At 36.9% G+C, this 25,649-nt stretch overlaps 1 protein-coding gene across 1 annotated transcript in view; it reads right to left on the bottom strand.

The window, feature by feature from the left end:
- Htr4 (5-hydroxytryptamine receptor 4) overlaps nt 1-25,649 on the bottom strand; it is a 96,285-nt gene that overhangs the window by 47,229 nt on the left and 23,407 nt on the right. Inside the window, exon 5 of the mRNA XM_071612799.1 lies at nt 15,554-16,122. Coding sequence (XP_071468900.1) covers nt 15,554-16,122 — 569 coding nt within the window. The remainder of the gene's footprint in view (nt 1-15,553; nt 16,123-25,649) is intronic.

Raw genomic sequence — 25,649 nt, 5'->3', positions numbered from 1 at the left:
CAAAGATCAAAAACTATCTACATAAGGATCATATCAGTTACCTTCAATAAATACAGATTCCCAGGTTCACACCAGCCCTAGGAAGGTAGGGAAAGAAGTCTGCATTTTAGAAAATTTCTCTCAACTGACTCTGATACATACAGGAGTAGGAATTTCCTAAGCATGTGGATACCTGAGGGAGAGCTGAGGTGGTGGGGAGGGGCCAGTAGAGAGAATGAACAGATTAATCCAAAGGGCCAGAGATAGAAGTACAAGGCATTCAGTGGTTCTTCAGAACAGACTGGAATGGAAGCAATGAAACAAACTAAAAAGCATCCATGTCAGCAAAGTGGACAAGGGGTTATCTATTGGTTTTTATGACACTGAAGATGAAAAGGTAAGGAGGCACTTGTAACAAATCATAATAATGAGAAAGCAAAATATGTAACGAGACATACGCAAAACAATATTTTCTAGGTGCTCTTTGTATGATGATAAATAGAATGCTTAGGTACCATAAGCTGAGTAAAATCTGAGTTGTACAAAAATAGTGAGTGCACTGATTATTTAACAAACTTCTTGGAAGTCTGCATATTCAAAAGGCGATGCCTCAGGTCAACTATTGCATTTAACTTAGATTTACCATTAATCAGAACAGAATATTGCTGCTGGAAGACAAGGTTTTCCAACATGGTTGTGCTCCATGGGGGTGCCTGAGAGTGGGACAGTATTAAACAGCTTGAATCACCACAAGGGAATTCAAATTATTTCTTGTACTCCTCTGCTTACTTTAAAGAGAAAAACTCCTGGTCCCACTCTACCTTTAAAAAGTCCCAAATTTCTAACAAGTGGAGAGTAGCTCTCAGGATCAGAGTCCTTGGCAAGCAAAAGGATCATGTTAAGTTTTGATAACTATCTTTTGTCTTCTTTGCATCTATTTTAATATCATCTTGTTTTTTTTATTTAAGGTTATGATGCAGTTTTCTTTTTAAATACACTTATTTAGATTTAAAATGCATTTAAAGAAAAAAAACAAGTAAATATTAGCATGGGTAGAAGTTCAGTATGTTTAAAAAACTGTGAAAGTATATGCAAACAATAAAAGCCTCTATCAGACAGATGAGAAAACCAAATTGCAGAGGGCAATTCATTCCAGAAAGCAACATATCTTTAGGGCAGACACCAGGGCTTATTAGGTCACTGTTCTTTCTACTATTTTGCGTGACTTGAAGAAGGGATTCCAGATAGCTTAGTTTGCACAGTTTGGGATACCAATCCTTGTGGTCTCTGGAGAAAACTATATTTCCAGGTTCTCTTTTAATCACTAGCCTCAGATATGTATTTGTCCCAACATGCCAAAGTGCAAGACCAAGTGTGACCTATTCTAATCTCAATATACCTTGTCCCTATTTCCCAATGTGCATATATAACTGAAAGGTCAAGGCAATCTCCTTGTGAGTTTTTTCACCATTGTCTATCACAGTTCCTAACTAACAAATAAAGAGATTAGAACTTTGTCTTTGTGTGGGCCAAACTGTGTGTGTCTCCTTTTTTCCTGAATCATTTCAACATGAGAGATTCTAAAAATATTTAGAAGAAAATGTCTTTAAGCCATGGATTTACAGTAAAAACAGCCAACTTTTACTGAGTGATACAGATTACTATATAAGATCTATAGATTCCCTCATAAAATCTTTATAACATTCCTGTCACAGAAGTTTTATTATTTGCAGCTCTTGTTGAGTAGAATGAGGTCAACAAACTTGCCCAGGTAGAACTCTAGTGGGCAATGGAGCTGGGATCTGAATTCAGTGTCACTGAACCAGCACCTTTAAATGAGCACCAGCCACACAGGCACCCTTAAACCACCCGACACTGGTCGCAATCTGCTTTCCAGGTAAATGAGGGTGTGTCAGGTGCATAAAAATATTTAAAGTCTCATGGGATGAACACAGCTTTTTAAAGAAGAAGAAGCAAATGGCAAAAGTCCAGAGGAAGAAGTGATAAATTCTTGCTCAGAGATGGAGGGTCTGGGATGAGGAAAGTTCAGAAAGATCATACTGGAACTGTGCCCGGAGAAAATATTAGACTTGTGCAAGGCAAGAAAGGGAGACTGAGCATTCAAGGCAGCCAAATGGTCAGCAGCAGGAGAACTCACTAATTATCTGGGGGAAAGCTGAACAATCTTGTATGTTTATTGCATAAAGAGTTAGGTGAGGGCAGCAGGGCTACAGGGGGAGCGGGGAGAACAGAGGGAAATGAGCTGGAAACCGAGATTGGGTAAGGCCAAAGGGTTTCATATGCCTTTCATTACTAGCTCACTGTAAGCCACACTATCACAGCTCAAGGTTACTCTAATACAACCCAATTCAGCTGGCATTTGCCGTCTAAATCCCATATGTGTGAGTGGCCTTTCCATCCTCTGAGTGGTAGCATGCAAAACAGCTTCTCTCTCCATGTTCATATCAGACACAGTCCCCAAAGGAAAACAGAGTCAGAAAAAATAAAATAAAATAAGTTATAATCTGCAACCCTGTCAAGGAAAGAGCTCCCCAAATTCCCAAAATACTTGGATGGGCTTGTGCTCAATGTAGCACACACTTTCCGATAGTCATAGAAGAACTGAATTGAATAAGGAAGTTGCCCAGAATGGGTCTGACTAATGTGCATGTGGTGTGTGTGAGTGTGTGTGTGTGTGTGTGTGTTCTAAGGGGAAGGCTTGGACCATAAAAAAGAAGTGGGAAAGTAAAAGCTTGGCTATTCTCCTTAACAGCAGGGATAGTGCCTACATACATCTCTACTATATTCCAACCACCTAGATCAATGTCTCTGAACCCTATTTAGGCATTTAATAATAAGACAAAAATGTATGAATTGATGAATGAATGAGTAGGTGAGAAGTTGTACAAGGAGTTGGACAAAGGAGTTCTTCTGCTATATCACCTTAAGCAAACTTACATCCTCTGAACCTCAAGTTTTTTTTTCTATAAAATATTGGGTTCAGCAATTTATTTCAGTTTTTTTTAAATTTTACAAGACTTAGTCAAATAAGCTCCTGAAATTTCCACTGTAGACATTTCATGGATTGGGACCTCGTCATAATTATGTGCATACACAATACCTTCATACCAATACCTGTTTTGATTAAAACAGTTCCTTTTTATTGTTCATACTTACCAATAAGATTCCATTTAAAAAGAAGGTTACTACACCTGAAAGAAAAGTTTAAAAACCACTGCATTACTTGAACTCTGTTATCACTTCCAGCAATAAGATTTTAATCATTCATGATACTAAGATACAGGAAAGTAAGATTTGACCAAATTTTGCAACAACTATAACTGGTGGAACAATAGAATCCTTAGATAATAACACACTATTCCTTATTGGAAGTAGAAATACACAACTACCTAGCAAAAGAGTTGTAGAAGAGATCACTTTATTGGTTGGTATTAGAGTTTGGACATTGAATGTTCCCCCGAAGTTCACGTATTAAAGGCTTCTTCTCCAGATTGGCGCTATTAAAAGATGGTGGAATGTTTAGGAAGCAGGGCCTCCTGGGAGGGTCTTAGGTGATTGGGGGAGTGTTCTCCAAGGGGACTGTGGAACCTTGCTCTGTTTCTCTTTCCCTCTTATTTCCTGGCTAATGAAGTCATCAGTTTTGCTCTGCTACTTGCTCTGACTGTAATGTACTACCTTGCCACAGACCCAAAGGAATGGGAATACTCAATCATAGACTGGAATGTCCAAAACTATGCCGAAACAAAACTTTTCTCTTCGTAAATTAATGAAGTCAGTGTTCATGATGAGGAGCTGATTAACACAGCTGGGATATCTGGCCAGATCACTTCTGATGCTGTTTTCATAACCGAGAATCAACAGCTCTGCCTTCTTCCAAGAGTTTTGAGTTAACTATCAAGGAACATAATGACTATTAATAAGGACTTTGAAATCAGAAGGACATGTGTTAGAATCCTACTCCTACCACTCACCAGTTATGAGACCTTGGCCAAGTTATTTCATCTCTCTGAATCTCAGTTTCCCCATAAGTGAAATGGGGATAATAGTACCTAAGTAACTACTTATTACACATGACAATCCATATATATATATATATATATATATATATATATATATATATATATATATATATGTCTGTGTGTGTGTGTGTGTATACATATATATACACACTATATAACTATATATGTGCATATATGAGTGTGTAGGTATGTGTTCATGTGTGCTTACACATACATGTCTATGTGTGTGTATGTATTTATACCTACACACACAAAGACCCACATACTTCTTTCCTCAAATTCAGAAATTCAAAGATAAGGGCTGGGAATGTGAATCAGCAGAAGAGTGCTTGTGAGGCCCTGGGTTCGATTCTCAGCACCTCATAAAAATAAATATATAAAATAAAGGTATTGTGTCCAATTACAACTAAAGCATAAATATTTAAAAAATAAAAAAGAAACTCAAAGATAGACATGCCATTTTACAAACAGAGGGAAAAATAAAATTGTACCAGCCAGCAAAGAAGAGGAGAGTCTGCTCATAAAAGAACATGAGCAGACACCAAATATATTTGTTTGTCAGGTTTATCAAAATAAGGATTCACTCATTTCTTAGAGAATAAAAAAACTCTCCAAGAGCAATTCTAACTGTGAAATGTTTCTAAGAATCTTGTTAAAAATAACCTGAAATAGGCATGGAAAAGAGAAACAGCAATTCAGAAATAATTTTGTGAAAAGTCGATTCCTGGCACTTTGGTTGAATATAACGCAGAGTGTGCTCAGTCTGTTTCTATAAGGAGAGGCCATCTGATGAGGCTCCCTGCTCCAGGATTAAAGACTTTGCAGCATTCCCAGAAGGACAGAAGCGTGAACTTTCTGCATGCCCCCTTACCCCTCAATTCTCCTCCTTGTAATTGAAGCATGCTTCCTCCTCTTCACCAGCCCACTACCTAGGAATTACCCTGTTCTTTTTCAGGAAGACTTAATGGTTATTTTTGACAACACGCCATTTCTTTCATACCCTATTCTGAGAGTGAACCAGTGTTTTAGAAATAGAAGGCTTGTTCCTGCCTTTTTGTCTTATAAGAGGATGATGATTACGATTAAGAGAATACAACTTATCAATAATTTGATGTGCCCCAGGCTCGGTGTGCACAGTATCCATACAAGCCTCACAACTGTCTTATTAGGTCAGAACCATCTTTGCCCTTATTTTGCTCAGAAAGATATTAGTTAGCATACCCAGAATCACTTAGCTTCAAGGAAGCAGGACCAGAAGCAAATGGATTTATCAAATGCTAACTCCTGTGCTTTTATCCCTAACACTAAACTTCTTCAATGGTAAACAGGTTCCTCCCAGACTAGGATGCTGCCTGTGCTTTTCAAAGGCTGAGGACCTTGTCCTAACTGTCTCTATATGAAAAAAAGGAGGGGAGGTCTTCTTAATACCAACTCCATTTCATTGCAAATCTTTAAGCAGTAATTCCATTAATATTCAAGGTCCAAACAACAAAAAGTTATCCTGACCTATGGGTAGGACTAATCTCTTCCCCAAGTGCAATTTCAGGTATTAAATCACTTCTATACTACTGAGCATCTATAGAACTTTGGATGACTGTCTCCTTTAGAAGTGTCTAAATTTCCCACCTGCCACAGATTGCTAGAAGAATCATCAAAAGAAGACAATGACCCCTGAAATTTCCATTATCACTTACAACATCTCTACTCACAGGTAATCTTTCCAGATGTTCTCCAGCTTCAACCAAATGAGAAGACTGAAGTAGATTTTGTTCTTTCCTGTATTTTAGCTGAACTGTGAGAAGATGCCTGTGATTCTGGAACTCATAGAATTTTAAGGCAGATCTAAGAACATCTCATTCAATATCTCACCCCTTCCTCAGAAATTCTGACTGGTGGCTGACAGGCAGTCAGCACTTTTTACTGGTCATCCGTCATCCAATTTTCTCTTTCCACTCTAGTAGGAACTCCCTGAGTAAGGTTCCTACTATTCTAAGTTAGTTCCTACTATTCTAAGTAAGTTCCTACTATTCTACTTTGGACTAAAATATGTATTCTTATAACCCTAATTCTTTGTATCCTATTTCTATCATTTACTCCATGAAGAACAAATCAAATGTCATTTTCCCATAGCAGCCCTTTAAATATAAAAACAATGCTTATGTTCTGAGTTTTCTTTTCTCTAAGCCCAGCATCCCTTGTTTCTCCCACTGTTCTTCATATATCTTGAACCCTGCAGGAAAAAAGTCATGGTATCTACCTTCTTCCAAAAATACTCCCATTTGTCATTTTCTTTTATAAGATAAGCTCCTACTACTTCATAGGCCCGGGACCTACATCATTTCACTATGGAGCAAACACGCATTTCCATGGGGGTATGGTTTTCCAGTGGGTCTCTTAGTGTGCTTTGGAGGCGATTCCTTCCTGAACAGCTGCTCTGACTAAATTGGGAGGGCTGTGTCCTTGCCAAGTACATGCTGTAAGAGAACAAGAGCATAGAGCCTGCCTTGTGGAAAGGCTTATCTGCAAGGTTACTGCCAACACTCCAGCCATGGAAGTTCAGCACCCTTTCTCCCAGGGAGAGCTCTGATCATCTTCTATGGGGCTCATCTTGTCTTGAGAATGGTAAGGGCTTAAAAAGATCCAAATGGTACAGAGGCTGTGCCTCCTAGCTTTGTTGAAGACTCTCCTACTGTCCCCTGGCAATGACCGGAAATTCTCTGTTGTAAAACCCAGGTGACTAGTTTAAATTAAGGTTTTTATTTTAACCTTGGCAGAGTCTTGAAAATTGGGGTCAGGCAATTACTTATTGTGGAGAGCTGTCCCGCGCACTATCAAATTTTTACCAACAACCCTGGCCTCCTACCACTGAATGCCAGTGACATGCCAGTTGTGACAACCAAAAATGCCTCCAGATATTGCCAAATGTTCCCTGATAAACAAAATCACATCAGTTGAGAACTATGGCTTTAAACTCACATGATCTCCGTAGTCTAAGATATGAATCTAGGCCTACTGAGAGCATCATCTAATTCAATTTCCTCATTTTATTACTGCTGAGGATGAGGTCTGATTGGTAATCAATAAGGGATTAGAAGACAGGAATCCTGCTCTTTCTGTATACTGGTGATTCTCAACCCTGCTGTTCAACAGAGCTTTTAAAATATATGGATTTCTGGTCTCCAACCAGACCAAATAAAATAGCATCTCTGTACATGGAGCCCAGGTATTATTTAAGAGCTCCCAAGTAGCTCTAACATGCAGGCAGGATGGAGGACCAGTACCTTCTACCATACTGCCTCCATTCTTGACCTCAGATATACCACTCTGGGCATTTCAAGATTTAAACATTATTTGGGGCTTGCCCTGCATAAGACCAGCATGCATAATCCCTCTTCACTGTGGGTGCCAACCTCAGAGGGCTGATACTTGGAACTCTAGCACCCTGAGGAGAGGTACACCTACAGAGCAAAAGAGGGAAAACAAATACACACACAGTGTACTCAGCTTGTGTGGTATGGTTAGCATCTTTTATGTTGGTCAAAGAAATGCCTACAGGTAATCTGGAAGCCAGAAGGCTTATTCAAAATAACAGTCCAACTGTTCAGCACAGGGCACGATGTACCCAGGAAACAAGTCTTGCCTCATGTTGCTTAAATAATTATTTATAAACAGTGTGATTAATTTAACTAATTTCTGGCTTTTCTTTTAGCAGAGGGAGCTCTGCATTCCTTATTTAAAGAGCAGCATTTAGAAATAGGGATTTTTTACTGACTCATTTCTTAGGAGATACTTAAAAAGAAGTTGAGAAAACAGCTGTAAAACTGGAGAAGGCTGTTTTTTCTAGATGTGAAGGATGCTATATATATACAATGACAATAGTTATAATGTTTTCGATTCATTGAGTGCTTTCTATGTAATAGAGGCCAGGCTTAGCCCTGCACATGTCATCATAGCTAACCTTAACAAAAGCCCTGTAAGATGAGTTCTAATACTATCTCCATTTTCACATGAGGAAACAAACCCAGAATATTTGGCCACATGCTCGAAGTCATATTGATACTAATCTGTAGATAACTGGCAGGACTGACCCCAGGTCTGCCAAATGCTAGCCTCTGCAGCCACTATATCAAAGACAGGAACTTATCCTCCACCAACATCTCAATGGGAGAGAAATGTTTCAGCCTAAAACCATTTATCCTGGAGGTGACTTTAGGCCATCTGATTAACAGGTACATTCCAAAAACAGTCCTAACTTTTCTAATCCTGAGTATTCAGTGAGGCAAGTGGAGCTCGTTGGAAGTTGTCCCTGTTTTCCTTGTGTGATTTCAAGATTATGTTTTCTGAGAAGTTATTTCATGTTAGAATTGGAGCAGGTTTGGGAATAGGGCCAATTTGTGGGTGCAGTCAGGTAGGGATCCAGGGCTGGCTTTAATGCTATGCTGTTATCATCTTGAAATTCTCAATAACTATTATATTTGAACTTGTGAAAATCAATGGAATATGTATATATGAAGAAGTGAAATAAAAACAGTTTGAGTTAGCTTTGTACTCTGTTCTGGTAAAACACACACACACAAAAAATACATCAGAAAATATGACTTGTGTAATTTTGATAATTCTATGTATACATTAAATGATTCTATATTTTCATTTAAAACTAGTATTGTATGATATAGAGAAGAATTTTAATTGTTATGGGAATAACTATTTTTTTTCTTCTAAACAAGGGTAAATAGATATAAAAACCAACAAAGAGATAGAGAGGCACAGTGGAAAATGGAAGTTTTATATTTTTAGTACTTCAGGGCAATTTTCTCTGGTATTTTGAACTAGCAGTCCATATTTTCATTTTGTTTGGGGCCTGAAAATTATGTAGCTGATCCAAGGGGTTAAGGGAGGTAAGACAATGTCATCTTCATCTATCTTTGATTCACCTGGATTAAGTCTGCTTTGACTCAAAACAATGAGGTAAATGTTGAATCCAATTGTAATCTCCAAAGTTCAAGTTAAAGGGCATAAGAAATGTCTTTTAAATGTCAAGAACCTTTCCAACATTAGTAGAAACCTCTAAGGCTCCAAAGTGAATCAAACGTAAATTATTTCTTTATCTATGGGTCAAAATCTTCCAATTCATTGTGAAAAACCTTTATTTAAAAAAAAAAAATCTGGGTGTGATGATTTGAAAAGTTGACAAGTATTTTCACGGTGGAAAACTACCATTTTAGCCACTAAATTAATAGATATTTATTTAGGCACAGGGGCACATCCCTGTAATCCCAGTGACTCTGGGGGCTTAGGCAGGAGGATCACAAATTTATGGTCAGTCTCAGCAACTTAGCAAAATCCTGTTTCAAAACAAAGAGTGGGTGGCTGGAGATATAGCTCTGTGGTAAAATGCCCCTGGGTTCCACCTGCAATACTGAAATAATAGTAATAATAATAATAAAAACAATAATACTTTTTTGTGGTGCCGGGGATGGAATGCAGGGCTTTGCACATGCTAAGCAAGTGATCTACCACTGAGCTACATCGTGAACCCAATAATGGATATTTTAAGTGATGAAAACTTATTCCAGCATACAGTTCAGATAAACAATAGGCTATTCATCTATCCATTCAACAAATTTATTAATTGAGCAATGTCTGCACCCTGGGTAAACTAGGGAGTGAAAGAGACATGTTACTGCCCTCATGTACAGACAGTCTGGAGAGACAGACAATCATTTAATAAAAATGCAATTATAAATGCTGATAATTGTTACTTACAAAGGAAACAATAAAGGGCAATAACCCAGAAGAATAGTTCTTATTTATTTGGAGGAGGAGCTCATTTTCTTTGACTCTTCTCATTTTTACTTTTTATCTATCTGATAATTTCCTTTTCTGTTGACTCTATATAAATCTGAATGTACTGACCTTCTGCATGGAAATGTCAAAGATCTATATAGTACATCCACTAGAATTGATTTATTTATTATTTGGCTTTGATTGATAAGAAGAGTTAGAAAATCTGAAGAAAAGTCGCATTGCTTCCTTCCAGAGAGAATGTTCATAAAGTTCTAGAGCTCTTTTTGTACTCTTAGAACTTTTTGTAATCTTAGAAATGTTCTACATTTTCACTGTCTAATCCAGAAGCCAATTTACTACTTATAGGTAGAGGCTAATTAGCACTTGGAATGTGACTGGGATGACCAAGTAATTTAACTTGTAGTTTTATTTCTTTTTACTTATGATAAAATGCAAACAGGCACATGTGGCTAGTGGTTACCCTAGTCTACACAGCTGTTTTAAACAGTTTTGTTTTGATTTTCATTGCTGCAACCAAAACACTTGACAAGAACAATTAAAGGAGGAAAAGTTTATTTGGGGGCTTGTGGTTTCAGCATTCAAAGTCCATAGATGGCCAACTCCATTCCTCAGGACCTGAGGTGAGACAGGACATCATAGCAGAAGGGTTTGGTGGAGGAAAATGGCTCAGGACATGGAGCCCAGGAAGGAGAGAGAGAGAGAGCTCTACTCAAAAAGAACAAAATATATAACCCAAAGGCACACCCCCAGGAACCCACTTCATCCAGCAACACTCTACCAGCCCATAATTACCATCCAGTTAATCCATATCAGGGATTAAATAGCTGATTAGATTAAGGTTCTTATAACAATCATTTCTCTTCTAATCCTCCTTGCATTGTCTCACATATGAGCTTTGGGGGGACACCTCACATCCAAATCATAACAGCTCTAGCGATCTTTAAGTCAATGGAAAACTTGCCTATCTTGGGGCTTATGGGAGGATAAAGGAGGATGATCACCATTAAATAAATTAGATGAGCAATGAATTCTCTGGAAAGTACTTCCAGAGGTTCTCACCTTCTTAAAAATTGGCCATGTCTTAAGTTTGAGTTAGATTTGAACTTGGGAAATAGAAAAGATATCTAAGTCCTGTAGGAGAGAAGAAAAACCCATCTCCATAGCCCAACTCTGTATGCAATCTCTGTGTTGCCTAATTTATCAGAAGTCTGTTCTTAAAATTATCTTTCCCGTATGGATAGAACTACGTAGTTAGCAAAATGACTTCACATCCACTATTTTGTTTGATTTTCACAATGAGATAGTGAGATAGGAAGTCAGGGATTATTTATCCACAAAACCAAAACTGAAATCCTTAGCAGATTTCACAGAGAGAATCTCTTTCTAAAGTAATAGCACCTTGAGTCCCTGCTCTGCCTTGCATTATCTGAGCTAAGCATCATAGAGGTGGTTAAACAGAGAAGCAAGGCCAGGAAAGAAGCCTTCCTTCAACCCCTTGCCAAGTTCTGCAGTGTTGCAGGCACATTTAACTAGGCCCTCAGGAAACAGCAGTGAACAAGAATAGCAAGGTCCTCAGCATTAATTCAATAGACAAAGAACCCCAAAATCAAATCCCCAAAGAATCCCAAATCAAATTATAATAACCTGTTCTTACCACCTGTCACCTAGTCGTGGCCACAAGGCATGTCTACGTAGTCATACTGTCTCCAAATTAAGGAGAACCATTTGTCTTAAACTGGGCATGGCTGAACTGAGGCAAGCTTTCAAAAGGAACTTTCTATTGCACTTTACTAGTTATCCTCAGATCAAACTATTACCCTTTAAGAGACATTATAAGAACCCAACAAGCTACAATATGTGCCATAACCTGAATCCCTGACTCATCATTCTGATCCATGAAAATCTGGGACTGTCGTTCTTATAAGTACCACACACTAACCGATTGTGCCACTGGAGCTCCAGGAGACTGTCATTCTTAAAGCTTAATATTCATAAGCTTAATATTCATCTTCATTAAAATGTTATTTTACTAGCCTGACCATGAATTGAGTGAATGGGTTCCAGGAATCTGTTCTTTTTCCAAGCTATTAGGTGATATTAGCACAAGTAGCCTCCTGATCACACTTTGGTTATTTTTTCTTTTTAAATATTTCAGTCATCCTTCTAAAGAAATGACTCAGAAATGTAAGAAACATGATAGAAGCTGAATCTACTTGGATAGGGAAGACTCAGGAATCTTGTGGCTAGATGGAGGAGCAATATAGAACCAAGAGTTCTGTTTGGTTGCATTATAGTTGAGATTCCTAACAGACATCTACATAGTGTACATTTTCAGGAAGAAAATTGGATCTTCTGATCTGGAGCCCAGAGGAGAACTGCAAACTTGAGATTATAATCAAAGGGAAAGCTGACAGCATGAAGATGGCACTGCACTGGGTGGTGCAGTCCATCATACAGAGGAAGAGTATGGTGGAGAAGAGTAGCAAGAACCAGGCACTGAACAGTTCCAACAGCGAGAGGCCAGACAGAGAAGGAAGAGCTCCTCAGAGGGATGGAGAAGGGGTTGCTAGGACTTAGGAGGAAAACCAGGGAACTGCAAGGTTTAGGAAATATGATGTAGGAGGAGTTTTAAGAAACAAGCTGGGCTGACTTCAGGAGGTCAAAGAAAAAGACTGTTTTCAAAATTGGAAATATCTAGAAGATAAAAGTTGTCTAAAGTTAAAAACCAAGCAGAAGAAGAGGAGATGTATTGCAAATCAGATACTAAAGGATTAATATCCAGAATATTATATTGAACACCAGAAATTAATAAGAAAAATACAACAAAGTTGTCACCAAAAGGATAAAGCATAGAAAGATATAGTCCATGAAGGTCAAATATGAAGAGTTAAGAATTAATTTAAAATAGTTTCAACCTGACAAGAAATCTGAGAATTGTGAATTAAATGAGAGTGTCTTTTTAATTAACAAAATGAGAAAAGATGGATAATAATCAATATTGGTGAGGGAAAAGACTAAAGAACACTCTCATATCCTGTTAATGAGAACATAAAATTGCCGCAGTGTTCTTGGAGGTCAATCCTAAATGTGGCCACATGTTAATTAACAATTTTGCTTTTTGTAGCTCTCAGAAAGAAATACTGGCACATGCACAAAAAAATATGTTCAGAGCTCTATATAGTACAGTTAGTAATAGCAAAAATTTGGAAATACCTACGTGCCCACTAATGGAAAATAATTAAATAATTAAAAATACATTTAATATGTATTTTTAGTACAAAAGAGTATGGAACAGCTAAAAAAGAATGAGCTATATCTGTACGTTCTCCAATAGAATTATCTTTAAACTGTGCTGTTAAAGAATAAAAAGCAAGATATAGAGAAGTACACATCCAGTGGTACCATTTATATAAAGTAATGGGAGAAAAAGCTATGATTTTATGTTTTTATGAATGTTTATAAATACATTGAAAAGATCTCCAGATTAATGTTAATTGTTGTCTCTGGGGATAAGCATTAGCAGGATAAAAATTGATTTTACTTTTTGGTTTTTTTTGGCTTTATATTTCTTGAATTCACCTGAATTTGTTGATGATGTACTTGAGGAATTTTTAAGAAAATTGCAGAATCATCTTAAGATGCATTATGTTAAAACAATTGGTTTGGAGAGCTCATTTGTGATTTATTCATCAAAAGTTTAAGTTCCTATATGTATATCATGTTGACAATTTTGTTTATTTCTGTGAATCAAATGGGCACAACTCCTGTCCCTGTAAGAGTTACCCTGCAGTGGATTCAGGTTGGAAATAGTTTTTTCTTCTCTGCATAGGCTTCATTCCCTTTACTAAGACTCCTCATCCCCACAGAAAAATACCTCCATCCGGCTTCCTGTACTTTCATGATCTCATGACGAGGTATAAGGAATGAATACGGAGGACACATCTGTAAGCTATTGCTAAACCTCCATCTCTTTGCTTGATAACATACTACACATTACTAAAAAATAAGAGGAAAAAAATTGTACCATGTTAGTAAAACAGGCTTTCTTGAGCTGCCCTAGAAACTTCCAAGTTCTTTCTGTGTTGGTGTCTGCGGGGAAAAAGCCACCAACTTATAAACAACGGTGTTAGGACACGTATTGCTGAAACATATGATGTTTGCAACTCACTGACAGCCTGTACTTAGGTAACTGCGAGCTTAAATAGCTAAAAAACTCTCCAGCACCCACACAGAAATTCTTATACTCACTTTGTGGTTGGATTCCTTCTCTGACACTCAGTAAGGCATAATAATTAGGAGAGACTATCAAACTCTTAGAGGATCCTTTGGGGGCTTCCACCAGCTGGGACCTCCACCCCACACTAAGGCTTTAGGTCCAAGACTGCCCACACTGGTAGCTAAAAATTGGATTCATGCTTCTGAGGAGTCTCTGTGACATTGTGTTTATATTTCACAGTAGTTCTGTTTTCTCTTCTTCTTTTCTAACACAAGTAAACGAAAATTCCCTAATTTTCAGCTGCCAGCACAGCTGAATACTGACATCATCAGAATAACTAAATGCTTGTGTCAAAAAGGAGCTGCTCTTTAGGAATTCCAATGTCTCTCAGGGCAAAAAAGAAAACACCACTGATAACTCACTTTGCTACAGAATGAACATCCGTATTACACATGACTTTTAATAGTCGAGAAAAATTCTATCACAGTGTGACCAGAAAGTTCTCAGGGACTAGCTATGAACATTCAGCTCCAATGTCACTTCAACCTCCACCAACCTGTGTGAACTTGGGTAGGTCACTTAACCTCTCTATGCTTTCATATTCTATTTCCTTCTTCCTGTTCTTCTGTCTGCTTCCTGATATGCTCTCCATGTCTCAAATTCTTATAAAAATGCCTTTCTGTGAAGCCTTTTTGAATTCCTTCAGCCAAAATCAGCTTTCTTCCTACTCATACCCTTCTTTGAGGTAGTACATTCCTCCATTACATCATTTATCATATGGCATTACTATTGTATATTATTCTGTTTATTTGAGTTGTTTACATTACTTTAGGGCTATCTTAGACTATCAGGCACTATGAGATTACTAACAGTTCTATTTATATTAATCAGATTATTAGTAATAGTATGAGCACTTACTCTGTGTCAGGCCCTATAAATACATTATTTCTAATTGTCACAAAAATCCAGTGAGAATGACACTATCCTTATTGTTGTTTCTATATTTGAGGAAAGCAAATGCAAGAATGATTATACAGAAGGTGAGTAGGGGCACTGAGAATCAGGATAAGGACCAGCCTGCTTTAAGTCCATGCTTTTGATTACTCCTTTGAGATACTACCTTTAGAGAGTGGCAGATCACCTTTCCTTAGTGCTTACCAGGTGTCAGGATCTATGCTATGTGCACCACATGGTAGCTAATTTGATCCTCACAAAAATCCTGTGATGTAGATAAAGCAATTATAATCTGGAAAAAAAAATCAGGCTCAGAATTGTTAAATGACCTCCCTAAAGTCAGAGAACTAAGAGATCAGGTCAGAATGTGGGTTAGTTCTCCCTCCACAGCCAGAGTCCTATCCCACTACTTTATTTCATGATCAAATGGTACAATCTTCCATAAGCTCTGCAAACCCTGTGCAGGTTTTCAGAAATAAACCTCCTAGAAACAGAAGGCTGGAGCATTACCCCTTATAAATAAAGCAAATGAACCAAATGGGCCCTAAACACTCACCTCAGTACATGCGTGGATCCGTTAATGGTTGTGGTTGAACAGGGGACAGTCTGGCCTAGAATGGAAGGTCTTCTGTAGCGTTCATCGTCACAACAGAGGATGATGAGGAAGGCACGTCTGAAAGACTTGTTCAAGAAGGCGTAGAGGAAGGGATTCAGCCCAGAATTGATATAGCCGAGCCAGAGGAAAGCAGTCCACACCTGCCCGGGCACAGTGTAGTCTATGAAAGGATCCACAATATTGGTGACAAAGAATGGAGCCCAGCAGAGGCAGAAGCAACCCATTATGATGCACAGGGTCTTGGCCGCTTTGGTCTCTGTCCTCATGCGATGAGTGCTGTGCTGGTCAGCTGGCTGGGGCCTGCCCTCTGAGGGGGCTCCTGCCCGCTGCAACATCTGGATCTGGTGGGCATGCTCCTTGGCGGTGACGTAGATGCGATAATAGGCCAGCACCATGAGGAGAAACGGGATGTAGAAGGCCACCACGGAGCAGGTGATGGCGTAGGGCTTGTTGACCATGAAGATGCAGTAGGTCGAGTTTGAGTTCTGGTTGAATTTCCTTTTTTCTATCTGAGAGTTGGAGGGAGACAGGAAATGAGGAAGGGAGGGAGAAAGGGAAGGAAAAAGTGAAGAAACGGGAGGACAAAATGAGGAAAATATAAGAAAAGAGAGAAAATAAGAAGAGAAAGGGGGGGATAGGAAAACAGAAAGAAGGGAAGGGGATTGGGAAAAGAAGAATTAGAGAAAAAGAGAAAGGGAAAGAAAGAAGATATATCAGCCACTTTGTTTTTCTTCTAAAGACAAGGATAAGATGCCTTATTTAAAATGATTGGGATGAATACCTGAATTTAGTGGGTTCAGGGGAGAATGGGAAACAGTGAGTATTACCTAGGTCTCCACTCGGGTTGAGTTCCCAGTTCCCTCATGGTCTTGCCCCACTCAATCTACGTACAGAAGTCTGCTGTTATCCACAGGGGATACATTTTGACCTCCCTGGTGGATGTCTGAAACCACAGATAATTTCTTCTTTTTCATGGCATTTGAGAAGTAAACCTCAGTCATTATCTATTTCACTACTGACAGACATTTAGATAGTTTTCAGGTTTGAGCTATTTTGAATAAGATTGTTATGAATATTCTTGTACAAGTTTGTATATGTAAGCCTTCATTTCTCTTAGGTATATATCTAGGGCTGATGTCACTGCGTCATAGGTAAATGTATGTTCACCTTTGTATGTACAGCCAAAAGGCTCCCAAAGGGACTATCAGTTGACATTCCTCCCACCAGGCTAGGAGAGCCCCACTTACAGTGTCTCCTCACTGACACTTGGTATCGTCAGTGTGGGGTCTTATCTCATTGTGGGTTTGCTTGATCCATTAATGGTTGTAAAGTGGATTTGATTACATCAGTAAAACACTCCACATATCTGTGACTCTGCCGATATGTTTAGATTAGGATTTGTCATATTTTATAACTTTGGACCAAAATCGTCCCAGGCATCCCTTCCCGGGTGGTTACGGTGCACTGACATCGCTTTCTTTAGAAACTATGTGAGACTAAATTTCTGCTTCTGTTTCATGATCATCACTGATTCCCTCATAGGACCAGAGTATTGTCTTTATATGATGAGACACTGCCTAGCTCTTATAGGCACATTCTTCTTGGGGTCGTATCCTCAGTCTCAAGCCAAGTAAGTCATCTCAAGTTCCATGTGCTCTGCTCTCTGTACCTCTGTTCCTTGTTTGCCATCCCCCACCAGCCTGATTAAAATTTAGATCAAATAAAATAATCTGAATCCAATCTAAACTCATCAGGACCCTTCAGAATCTTATGGTGATTTTTCTATGTATTTTCCAATGATTAGTGTTATCAATTACCATTTTTCCATTTAGATATCCTCTCTGGGGTGATTATTCAGGTATTTTCCCATTTTAAAAACTGGGTTGTCCTTCTCTTTCTTATTTATTTTTTATAGTTCACCTATATTCTGGATATGACTTATCAAATTTATGTGTTAAAGTCTGAACAGTTTTCTCTTTTTAGAATCTGGTGATAGAAGTTCTTAAAAGAACCTATATTTTTAATTACACTCATTGTGGCCTATTTTAGAAATCTTTGTTTACACCTCAGTATAAAGATATTCTCATATCTGTTTAAAGACATCTCGTATATTATATCTTAGCATATTATTGTGCTAGTTTTCGCATTGACTTCTTTAGCCCACCTGGAATTAGTTTTTCAATATGGTGTGATGTAGGAGATAAGATTTAAATTTTACTTTATGGATAGCCAATTAACACAGTATCATGGATTAGAAGACCACCCTTCCCCAGATACACCACAGTATGTCTCTGGTCATAAATCAGGGAATCAAACATCCATGGCTCCGTGCTTGAATCTTCTATTTTGTTCTCTTGATTTGTCTCTTTGTGCACCATACCATTTTAATTTGTAACTTTATTAATTTTGGATACTCCATATTAAAATCTTTGAACTGTGGGTCATCATCTTAAAGACTGCTTTGGTAATTTTTATATCTCAGTATTTTCATATCAAATCTAGACATAGTTTATCAATTTCCATGGAAATCTTCAAAGATTTTGGTTTCTGGAATTATAATAATATGAGTCAGAACATCTTTGCAATAATCCCTCCCTTTATGTAAGTCTTTTAAAATCTATTTCAGTAATATTTTATATTTTCTGTATAAACATCTTGTACATTTTTATTCATTTGCTCTTAAGTGTTTAAATTTTTATTCAATTATAAATGATACCATATTAAAATTCTTATCCTAAATTGCTGCTTGTATGTGGAATTCTGTGAAGATCTTCTGGTGTATTGATTATGCATTCAGCAACTTGACTAAATGAGTTATTAACTAATAATTCATCTCTAGATTCTTGTCAGTTTTCTCCATGAATATGCACATGAGTATTAACTTTTCATTTCATTTTTCATGCTTTATTGAACTTCAAAGTATCTCTATTATAATTTTGAAAGAAAAAGTTGTAATTGTAGACACCCTTGTTTTATTTCCAGGTTTAGGGAGCAAACCTTCAGTATTTTACTACTAGGTATGACATTTTCTATATGAATTTTGACAGTTTAATTGAGGAAGTTTCCTTTTATTATTATGTTTAATGAGGTTTTAAATTTTTTAATCCTGGATGAATATTGTATTTTATCAATTCATTGTTAGCAGTAGTGAGATGGGTCATGGGGATTTTCCCCCATTTCTTTTTAGTAGTCTAGTAAATTACATTAATTAATTACATTCCTTTATACTTGTCCTGGACACTGTAAGACACTAGATTTCTAAGACTGCAAGCTTTTCTCCCAACTGTGAACACGGATTGCTGACAGCTCTACCTCAGTAACCTTCTCTACTAATAGACCTTTACTGAAAGGAGCCTCTTTCAGTGTCCCTTCCCCTGCTTGGGGTCAGCCTACACCCATTGTGATTATATACATGAATAAAGACATGGAAAAAATGTATGTGTACATACATCTAATATGTGTATATATAAAACACATATGCATATATATATACATACATGATACACAAATATAAAATTTTATTAGTTTTGTACATATTTAGAACCTTGTTTTATAATGTATTATGTGACAGTATGTCTGCCTATTCGATTGATGACTTTAACATTATGAAATATCTCTATCTCAAGTAATGCTACTTACTTAAATTTTACCACAAACAGTAGGGCTATACCATATCTTTTATTAGTACTTGTATGGCATGTATTTTCTCATTATTTTATTTTCAACCTTTCTGTCACTTTACATGTAATGGGCATCTCTTCAAGTAGCATATGTATGTATTCTGTTTTGATTCAGTCTAAAAATTTTTATCTTTTAGCAGCTTTTCTTTGAAGAGTTTATTCATTAATATTTACTGTAATCACAGATTGACTTAGATTTCAGTCTACTCTCTTACTGCTTTATATTTATCTCTTGTGTTATTTTTGGAATAATCAATTTTTAAGATATCACCTTGATATTCCTCCCTCTATTAGGTTATGGTTATACATTCTTTCACTACTTTGTTTTAGATGTTACAACTTAATTCATTCTACATAATACATGTACCATGTCCTTGCCGATGCAAAGATTGTAAGCTCCTTACTTCTATTTTCCTACCCAATTCCTGCCTTTAATAGTATTGTTTTCATGTATTTTAATTCTATGTATGCTTTTAAAAGTCACAAAACATTAATATTAGTGTTGTCTGAACTTTCAATATTCTTTTATCCTACCTACTTCTGCATTCTTTCCTGTTATGTGACATATTTGTCTATTTTTTTATTGTTGTTGTTTTATTTTTTGACTAAAAAATATTTTGCTGCTGAAAATTTCCCTGTTTTTGCTTGCTTGAAAATGTCTTTAGTTCATCTTAAGTTTTGAAGAGTATTCTCATTGGATATAGAATTCTATATTGCAAATTTTTTTCATCATTTTTAGATATCATTCCATTGCCTTCTCATTGCTATCATTTCATTGCAGGGTCAGCTGTAAGTCTTAACTTCCCTTTAAAATTAATTTATCTTTTTTCTTTAATTGCTTTGAGGTTTATTCTTTCATCTTCAATTTTCAGCTTTGAAAATATGTATCTTTTAGATAGTTTTCTCTTTTTTAACTTAACCTACTGAGGTTTCATGAAAATTCTTGAATCTGTGACTGATGCTTTTTTGTCTGTTTTGAAAAAGTCTTAACCACTATTTTTTTGAATATTATTTCTGTTCTCTGTTCTTCTGGAGAATATCTGTGTGTGTGTGTGTGTGTGCGTGTGCGCGCGTGTATGCATGTGACATAATTGTCTTTGATTTTTATCCACTTATCTCTATGTTCCTCAATCTGGAGGTTTCTACACACCTACACTCCAGTTTAGATTAGGTACATTCATCTGTGTTTTATCTACAATTAAAATCATCACTCTTCATTCACTGTATTTCTTAGTTCCAAAATTAATTTATATTTTCCTTTCTTCCTTCCTTCTGTCCTTTCTTTTTGCCTCTTTCTGTCTTTCCTGTAAATTCTAGTCTTCCAGTAAAGTTCTCCATATTTCTCCTTTTCTGTTTACCTATATTAACTGCAGTTACTTAAAGTTCTTATGTAATAACTCCATTATCCAGATTGCCTATGAAAATGTAATGTTGCTTTTTTTCTCTTCTTTGTTTTTGGTTCTTACTTTAGTAGTAGCAGATGATTCAAGAAAAAAAATGTATACTAAAATTTCACATTTATATCTCTGAAGTTTTCACCTCTCTAGAACTTCAATCACTGAAATCTCAGGTAAATTGGCACCTTTAATCTCCAAAATATTCTCCCAGTTTAGAGAGACAACTATAAGCCCAAGGCTCTTGCTTTCTATTCAGCTTCTATCCTTCTATCTCCATATTAATGAATCAATAAAGACTTTTTTGATAAAATTTTCTTTTTCTATTTGGAATAATAGCTACTCAAGTCTTATTTGCCTTGGTTACTTTCCAATGCCTTCAAACAGTGTTTCATTTTATTGTAATATTTTAAAATTTGTTTTAATTAGTTATACATGACTGTAGAATGCATTTATGCATTTTAAAATATCATACATAGATGGGGTATAATTTCCCATTTTTCTGACGGTACATGTTGTAGAATCACATTGGTCATGCAGTTATATGTAATAAGGTAGTAATGTCTGTTTCATTCTAGTATCCTTCTTATCTCCATATCCTCTCCTCCCTTCAACTCTCCTCTACTTAATCTAAGGTAATAATGTAGTGTCTTTTATTCAGTTTTATAGTTATGATAGTTTCCATTGTATGCAGGAACCTAATTCTTCTTTCTTAATTTTAATATGTTATTAATTTGGCTTCCAAGAAATTTGTCTCTGTTTTCTTCCTTACTGTTTGTTCCTTTGAATACTCTTGTAAGGGTCTTTGTTTATTAGAGGTAAATTTCACGTGCAAAATAATAGCATCTTCCTATCACTCATCATTTTTTATTTAATTTTGTTTTAAATAAAATGTAACCCCTGACATATATTAGTTTCTCCTCACTAGATGTTAAGTGCCATAAGAGTTGAAATGTTTTTCACCACTGACTTTGCAGTTTTCTATAGAATATAGTCAGCATTCAATTACTATTGCCTGAATAGAAAAATGAGCGAATAGGGTATATATTGTGAACTTGGATTTCAAAGTCATGAGGTTTCCTTTTTAAAATGAATATTAACGTGTTGATTAGATAAAATTAACATGTAAAAATATTAGTATATTGCCTAAAATACTTAATAAATGTTAGTGATGAAAAATCAAATAATATTACTAAGTAGGGTCTAGGTTTAGGAACATAGTGGAGAAACAGTCTAAGTTATTAATATGTGAATTTTTAGGGGCTTTAAATTTTTAGGGAGCTTCTTTTACATTATGTAAATAACTGCATTGAGTTGGTGTGGTTGCTGACTTGTACAATTTGTGGATAAAGTAGAGATTCTATGACAAGTCTACCTTTAAAAGAACAGGTGAGTCAACTGAGCAAAGTAAGTCTTTGGAGTAGGTTCCTGCCCTGGGCATTCTCTCTATGTATGTGTGTGCAGATTTAAACATGTGAGTATACTTGTTCTTTATTAATGGATTACATATTTGTAAATTTACCTGCTCACTAAAATTTATTTGTAGTCTCCAAAGATCAATTCGTATGGTGTTTCATTTTCAGACACACTTGTGCACAGAACAATGTAGAATCTGAGTGCCTGATAGCCATGTTCCCAGTTGAAGTCAAACAGCAATGTTCTATCTTCTCATTCCACTTCTCAAGTGTTCTTTTTGCTCTTTACTGCCACATATTTTGCATTTTCATATGGGGTATTTTTGGTGATTTCTGTATTTATAATGGCCCTAAAGCTAAATTGCTGTCTAGTGTTCCCAAGTGCATGAACACTGTGATGTGAATTATTGAAAAACATGCATGTGTTAGGTAAACTTCATTCAGGCATGACTTATAGTGCCTTAACCATCAGTTCAATGTTAATAAATCAACTATATGAATTAATTGGTGTCTTTAAATAAATATAAAGGGAAGATAAGGCTGAGTATTGATTGGTTGATGAAAATGTGACTTGCTGAAATCTAACCCTCTATTTCCCCTGGGAACAAAGATTTAGTACTTCCTAATTCAGTGTATGTAGTGACTTTATAAAATGTAATTACTATAAATAACAATGAGTTGTATATGTATTGGGATCTTTTAGCAGGTTCAATGTGCATATGAGTGGAGAGATATAAATATAAAGCATATTAATAGAAAATAGATGCCCCCTTAACTGATTAGGTGAAGTAAATAGGGGGTGCCTCTATCTCATTCCCATGAATGAAAAAACACTTCCCAAATTATTTCCCTTGGAACTTCCTCATAGGATAGTAAAAATGCTGATCCCTCACAAAAATTCCCCATGAACAAAAAGCATATGCTCCAAAGGTCTTCTCCACCAGGGAATAAATGTTGCAGAAAAATTAATAGCATAGACTCTGGAATGCAGTAAGCCTGGGCTCAGATATAGTCACCACCAATTCTTACCAGTGACTTTGGTTAATAACTTAACCTCACTGAGGCTCAATTTCCTGATCTATAAAACGAGGACAGTAATAGTGTCTACTTCATACTGTTGTTGTGACGCACAAGTGAGATTCCCAAGAATGGTGATTAACATGGGCTTTGATACACAGCACATATTCAGCTTTTGTTGGCTGCTATTGTTTTTATTATTGGAATAACAATATTTTTTGGAAAATTGGATTTCATTTCTCCAAGAATGATAAAACTCACAGTTTGACAGAACTGGATTGGGATACTAGAAAATACTCTCATGCTCTTCCTGTTTGAATCCTCTTTCTACTTCTCCACTTTCCTGCCTCTAGTATTTCTTTCAGAAGCCCAAGCACTCTGATTCTGACACACTACATGAAAATCCTGGTCCAGGCCTTGATATGGGTGTATTTTCATGGACAAAGAAAAAGGCAGGACTAGGAGCTAAGAATGGGGTAGAGAGAGGCAGGGGCAGTTCCCTCTCCCATGGGTCCTGTGGAGCTGGAGCTCACCCTCAATCTGTCCTCTCTATTCCCCATCCTTCATTAAAAGGAATCCCAAAACTGATTTGAAATTGATTGCCTGAAAACTTCCTGAGGAAATAGATATCCCTGCTGATGAATACTATGGATTTTGATTTTCATTAGGATTTTGGTGCATCAGAGACGCTGGCCTCTTAAAGAGCATCTAGACACAGTGAGATGGTTCATTTTGTGTGTCAACTTGACTGGTCACAGAGTACCTAGACATTTGGTAAAATATTATTCTGGCTATGAGGATATTTTTGGCTGAGATTTCCATTTGAAACGGTTGACTGAATAAAGCAGATAGTCCTCCCCGACATGAAGCCTCATACAATCCGATGCAATTTGTTGAAGGCCCAAATACAACAGAAAGGCTGAATAAGAGGAACCTCCTGCTACCTTATTGCTTTCACGCTGGGACATATTTTTTTTTTCCTGCCTTAGATCTTGAACTGAAGCATTGGCTTTCCTGGGTCACCAACTTGCTAACTATGGATCTTGAGACTTGTCAACCTCCATAACCACATGAGCAAATTCTTTATCATAAATCTCTTTCTGTGTTTCTCTCTACTGTTTCTGTCTATTTACACACACACACACACACACACACACACACATAATTGATTCTGTTTCTATGATAAATCCATAAACAAGGGCTGGGAAATGCCTGGCACACAGGTCACATGTCCTCCTATACCTGGCAAACACTATTTCCCACTGAGAACAGTGATGGAGCTGGGCTCAGGGTTAAGTGCTCTCAGTTTCTGCCCCAAGGCTCTCTTCATTTCCTGGCAGCCTCCATCCAGATGAAATATCCTCTTCAGGTCAGTGGAGGCCATATAGACTCTCAATGTGAAGTGGGACAAAGACTTTTCTGAACATATGACAAACCCAGGGATCTGACTGCTAAGCCTTGAATTTCTGTTCCACTAGTTGCAATTTGTGCAGCATCGAGAGGGCTACTTAACCTTGTAAGCCTAGGTTTTGTTATCCGTAAGAGGAGAAAAAATTATACTATTTCCAAAACAATGCTGTTAGGATTATATGTAAAGTAGTGTGCTGTTTAGCATATAGCAAGGTTAAAGAAAAGATTATTCATGATATTGTTACAGTGCTAAGGCATTTGGCATGGTGGCACATGCCTATAATTCCAGCTACTTGGGAGGCTGAGGCAGGAGGATTGCACGTCTGAGGGCAGCCTTGACAATTTAGTGAGATCTTGTCTCAAAAATTGGGACAAGAATGGGATCCTAATTAGAATAAGTTACACTCCATGTATGTATAATATGTAAAAATACACCCTATTGTAATGTATTTCTAAAAAGAACAATTTTTTTTTTTTTTTAAAAAAAGGCAGGGAGGATGTAGCTTAATGGTAGAGTACTTGGGAATCAATCCTCAATACCAAAAATAAATAAATAAATAAATGTCCTGAATAAAGTTTACCTAACACACGCATATTTTCCTATAATTCACATCACAGTGCTCATGCCCTTGGAAACACTAGCCAGCACTTTAGCACTATGCTTTAGGGTTGTTATAAATACAGGTATCACCAAAAATACCCCCTATGAAAATTCAACAGTGACCACCATGATCAAGTTGTGCAGTAGAAGACAGAGATTGTGCTCCACCAACATATCAAGGAAAAGTTGGAATTTATAGCCAAGAAGCATGGTGGGTGAGAATCAGTGGATGGAAAAATCACTAAGAGGAAATATCAGTGGTAAAGGAGATCCTAATTAAACCAACATAACAGGATTCTTCCTGAAGCCAGGCCAGGGTGATCACATGTCACTTATGGATGATGGAGGATGAAGGACCTGACCAGTATTGAGGGCAGAGGATTCTGGCTAAGTCAACTTAACAAGATTCTTGCTAAAACAGCAATGTAAAGATGGATATGAAGACTAAAATTGGAGGACTAGTTGTGAAGAAAATTCAGAAGACCATGACTAAAGTTGAGTCGAGGAGACTCTGTCAGT

The sequence above is a fragment of the Marmota flaviventris genome, chromosome 5, assembly GCF_047511675.1.
Source record: "Marmota flaviventris isolate mMarFla1 chromosome 5, mMarFla1.hap1, whole genome shotgun sequence".
In the NCBI taxonomy this organism is placed as follows: Eukaryota; Metazoa; Chordata; class Mammalia; order Rodentia; family Sciuridae; genus Marmota; species Marmota flaviventris.
This window is presented reverse-complemented; position numbering and strand designations above follow the sequence as displayed.